The sequence below is a fragment of the Micropterus dolomieu genome, linkage group LG12, assembly GCF_021292245.1.
Source record: "Micropterus dolomieu isolate WLL.071019.BEF.003 ecotype Adirondacks linkage group LG12, ASM2129224v1, whole genome shotgun sequence".
Lineage (NCBI taxonomy): Eukaryota > Metazoa > Chordata > Actinopteri > Centrarchiformes > Centrarchidae > Micropterus > Micropterus dolomieu.
In genome coordinates this window covers 26,223,870-26,229,713 of record NC_060161.1, presented here as the reverse complement: position 1 = coordinate 26,229,713, position 5,844 = coordinate 26,223,870, and the positions used below count along the sequence as shown (strand labels likewise).

At 42.3% G+C, this 5,844-nt stretch overlaps 1 protein-coding gene across 1 annotated transcript; it reads left to right on the top strand.

Moving 5' to 3' along the window:
* Positions 1-359: 359 nt before the first annotated feature.
* LOC123979868 (mucin-2-like) lies at positions 360-3,600 on the top strand. Its single transcript, XM_046063977.1, has one exon. The coding sequence runs from the start codon at positions 360-362 to the stop codon at positions 3,573-3,575; it is 3,216 nt and encodes a 1,071-aa protein (XP_045919933.1). The 3' UTR covers positions 3,576-3,600.
* Positions 3,601-5,844: the final 2,244 nt, after the last annotated feature.

The following is a 5,844-nucleotide window of genomic DNA, read 5'->3' as shown; positions in this document are numbered from 1 at the left end:
CTATCGCTACACCAACTACAACAACACAAACTACAACCACCACTGCTTTAACAACCTCCATGCCAACTACAACCACCACCACAACAACAACACAAACTACAACCACCACTGCTTCAACAACCTCCATGCCAACTACAACCACCACCACAACAACCACAGAAAGCACAACCACCGTTCCCTCAACAACTACCCAACTAACCACAGTAACCGCCACCACACCAATTTCAACAACCGCACAAACTACAACTAATATTGTATCAACAACAACCCCACCAACTACACCAATCACTACACCATCTACCACACAAACTACTACAACCATTCCCCCAACAACTATCCCAATAACTACAACCATAACTATGCCAAACACAACTACACCAACTCCTATACCCACACAAACAACAACTATTGCTTCAACAACTAGCCCACCAACCACAGCCACCACTACAACAACCACACAAAGCACCACCACCATTCCCTCAACAACTACCCAACTAACCCCAGTAACCACCACCACACCAATTTCAACAAACACACAAACTACAACTAACATTGTATCAACAACAACCCCACCAACTACACCAATCACTACACCAACTCCAACTACCACACAAACTACTTCAACCATTCCCTCGATGACTACAGCTATCGCTACACCAACTACAACAACACAAACTACAACCACCACTGCTTTAACAACCTCCATGCCAACTACAACCACCACCACAACAACAACACAAACTACAACCACCACTGCTTCAACAACCTCCATGCCAACTACAACCACCACCACAACAACCACAGAAAGCACAACCACCGTTCCCTCAACAACTACCCAACTAACCACAGTAACCGCCACCACACCAATTTCAACAACCGCACAAACTACAACTAATATTGTATCAACAACAACCCCACCAACTACACCAATCACTACACCATCTACCACACAAACTACTACAACCATTCCCCCAACAACTATCCCAATAACTACAACCATAACTACACCAACTCCTATACCCACACAAACAACAACTATTGCTTCAACAACTAGCCCACCAACCACAGTCACCACTACAACAACCACACAAAGCACCACCACCATTCCCTCAACAACTACCCAACTAACCACAGCAACCACCACCACACCAATTACAACAACCACACAAACTACAGCCAACATTGTATCAACAACTACCCCATCAACTACAGCCAGCGTTACACCAACTATAACTACCACACAAACTACAACCACCATTCCCTTAACGACTACAGCCATTACTACACCAACTGCAACAACCACACAAACTAGTACAACCATTCCCTCAATGACTACAACCATCACTACACAAACCACGCAAAGCATAACCACCATTCCTTCAACATCTACCCCACTAACCACAACAGCCACTACGACAACAACACAAACTACAACCACTACTGCTTCAACAACCTCCATGCCAACTACAACCACCACCACAACCACAGAAAGCACAATCACCATTCCCTCAACAACTACCCAACTAACCACAGTAACCGCCACCACACCAATTTCAACAACCGCACAAACTACAACTAATATTGTATCAACAACAACCCCATCAACTACAACCACCACCACAACAACAACGCAAACACCCACTATTAGTTCAACAACTACCCCACTAACTACAGCCACCACTACAACCACACAAAGCACAACCACCATTCCCTCAACAACTATCCAACTAACCACATTAACCACAACAACACCAATTACAACAACCACACAAACTGCAACTAACATTGTATCAACAACAACCCCACCAACTACACCAATCACTACACCAACTCCAACTACCACACAAACTAGTACAACCATTCCCTCAATGACTACAACCATCACTACACAAACCACGCAAAGCATAACCACCATTCCTTCAACATCTACCCCACTAACCACAACAGCCACTACGACAACAACACAAACTACAACCACTACTGCTTCAACAACTACCCTGCCAACTACAGCCACCACAACAACAACCACAGAAAGCACAACCACCATTCCCTCAACAACTACCCAACTAACCCCAGTAACCACCACCACACCAATTTCAACAACCGCACAAACTACAACTAACATTGTATCAACAACAACCCAACCAACTACGCCAATCACTACAACCATTCCCCCAACAACTATCCCAACAACTACAACCATAACTACGCCAAACACAACTACACCAACTCCTATACCCACACAAACAACAACTATTGCTTCAACAACTAGCCCACCAACCACAGCCACCACTACAACAACCACACAAAGCACCACCACCATTCCCTCAACAACTACCCAACTAACTGTAGCAACTACCACCATACCAATTACAACAACCACACAAACTACAACTAACATTGTATCAACAACCCCACCAACTACACCAATCACTACACCAACTACAACACAAACTACTACAACCATTCCTCCAACAACTATCCCAACAACTACAACCATAACTATACCAAACACAACTACACCAACTCCTATACCCACGCAAACAACCACTATTCCTTCAACAACCACCCCACCAACTACAGCCACCACTACAACCACACACAGCACAACCACCATTCCCTCAACAAGTACCCAACCAACCACAGTAACCACCACCACACCAATTACAACAACTGCACAAACTACAACCAACATTGTATCATCAACAACAACTACCACACAAACTACTACAACCATTCCCCCAACAACAACCCCATCAACTACAGCCAGCGTTACACCATCTACAACTATCACACAAACTACAACCACCATTCCCTTAACGACTACAACCATTACTACACCAACTGCAACAACCACACAAACTACAACCACCATTCCCTCAACAACTACAACCATCACTACACAAACCACGCAAAGCATAACCACCATTCCTTCAACATCTACCCCACTAACCACAACAGCCACTACCACAACAACACAAACTATAACCACCACCACTTCAACAACTACCATGCCAACTACAACCGTCACCACACCAATTACAACAACCACACAAACTTCAACTAACATTGTATCAACAACCACCCCACCAACTACACCAATCACTACACCAACTTCAACTACCACACAAACTACTACAACCATTCCCCAAATGACTGCAACTATCACTACACCAACTTCAACAACACAAACTACAACCACTACTGCTTCAACAATTACCATGCCAACTACAACCACCACTACACCAACCACAACAACAACACAAAGCACGGCAACCATTCCCTCAATAACTACCACATTATCCACAGCATCCACCATTGTACCAACTACAACAACAACAACAATTGCTTCAACCACTACACGACCAAATACAACTATCCCCACAACAACCACAACAACCCCACAAAGCACCTCACCTTTAATCTATTTTTTGTATATAAATCCAACAAACTCAACAGTAGCTACAACCTGCGTGCCCACCACCTCCTCAACAAGTACCCCACTAACCACAACAACTACCAATACATCTGTAACTCCAGTCTCAAATCCATGTGAGTATGACAAAGACAGATAGAGAGGGTACATTGTACACACTGTTATCATCTATCAATGGAAATATCATGGAAATAAACCTAGCAAAATGACAAGTGAGGTAGCTAAGTGAGAACAATGGTACTGTACTTAACTGCAAATGAAGCCCTCATCTACGAAAGCTGTAAAACTCTGTTTCAACACTCCTCTGGCCTGCATGATAATGTTGAGACACTGTGATTCTAGTTGTCATAGGTCTGAGAATGAGGATCTCATCCTCATCTTCACTGTCTAAGGACTACATCAAGAATAACCTCATACAACAGGTCAGTCTTTTCTTATGTAATCAGAAATCCTGTCAAAGTGTAGTGAGTATGTCCTAGACTTAGTCGCTACTGGTTGCTAGTTTGGTTTATTGTTTCTAACATGTACTCAGAAAAACAATGTCCAGTCTTTTATTTCCTGTGTCCTTCACAGCGTACACTGACCACTTCCAATAAATAATACAAAGTCATTTAACATAAAATACAAACATAATCCGAGCACAGTTAAAACTGTGTGCTCCTCTTCTTCAATCAACAGTTGTTTGCATCAATACAGGAACTTAAATTACCTAAGGTCAGCATCGGCCTTAAAAGCACAATCCAATATGCCCCCTGTGGCTTTGGAGGAAAACAACAAATATGGCTCCTACACAAAGCATCAGAGAACTGCACTTAATCTAGAGGGCAACAGTCAACATCAGAAAACTCACTCAACTAATGTGAAATTTATTTTGAGAATAACAATATTACAACAGCAACCTGTTTTTATGTAAATTTTCAATATGGGCATAAAAAACTGAGCAACAATGTTGAATAAAGTTTGTGTATCAATAAATGATACAGAAAGTTTAAATTCATGGAAGAAGGAAGATTGCACAAGTAGGCACGAGGGTGAATTAGCGGTGCTTAAAATGTTCTTTTGTTTTGAAAGCAGCCAGCGAGTATCAAAGACTTTCCAATGATGCATTTATCATCACATAACCTGCCATTTGATCTTTGGTGATGCACTCTGAATGTCTTTTATTTTGTTAAGTTTATTTCCTTATATCCATTTCTCCACTTAAAACAGAACCATAACATTTGCGAAAGCAGTAATCAAATCTCAGCGCCACTGTTTTTTTCTCTCCAGATTAGAGATGAACTGGTGAGACAAGGGCTGCCATCAGACATCACTCTAAACCTCATGAGTAGTGTGGACCTTACGTCTACAACCACAGCAACTCCTGTTGTTTCAACATGAACATTTATTGACTCCTGCAGGGAAATTATATTTTCAGTTTCCTGCCTAAAATAATTGCAAGGTCTGCTATAACTTCATTGTTGAGCAAAAGTCTAAAGTTGAAAAGTTATGTTTATAAACTTAATCCACGATTAAATAAATATTTCTCAATTCTCATAAAGACACAATAAAATAAGTAATTAATTAATTTTGTTGAACCTTTTGTGGAGAAATATAACACAAGTAATGATATAAACAATTTCCATATTCCAGATCAGTTATTTGACTATATATGGGTTGTTGATTCAAATGTTGTTATTGATAATTATTTTCAGGGTCCTTTGAATAATGGTTTAGGTGTCTAGCCACTGTCTGAGCTTGATCTGAATATAAAAAATTATGTGACTGATGATAACAGAATTTGAAACAGTTTTATTGTTGAGTAAGCGTTCACATACAATGAATTTGAATTTGCCATGGTATTTAAAATTTTAGAATATATTTTAAATAGATATGTACAATATGCTTGAGATGTAAAGTTTGTGCAATTATGTGCAAAATACTGACCAAGGAATGTGCAAAGGTTCACAGTATGAAATGTAGAGAAAGTGAACAATGTAGAGCGATAACATGCAGTGGATAGGCTCGGATGGGGCTGCCTCTCCTCCGCACATCGGCCTCTCCAACCGCTATGCAGCCTTGTCTAACGACACTCCGGTCCATCCAGCGGATGCACCTGCGGCTTCGAGTCTCCCTGATTCGGATCTCTTTCGGCGCACAGTGCCTGCCGACACTGTTGCATCTCCTTCACCGGCTACATCTCCTGCACTGGGCCGCCGGTCTGCCGCCGGACCTGATCGGCGGCCGTCATCCCGGTCAAAAACCTCCGCTTCCCGACGTAGGATCCTGAAGGAGGCTGTGCTCAGACGCTCCGGAGGCCGTCTCCACCCTGCACCGTCGGGTAGCCCTTCTCTCAGGTCTGTTACTGCTACTCCAACACAACACTCAACAGCTCACACACTCCATCCTCAGTCCGCACGCAGTGTTGA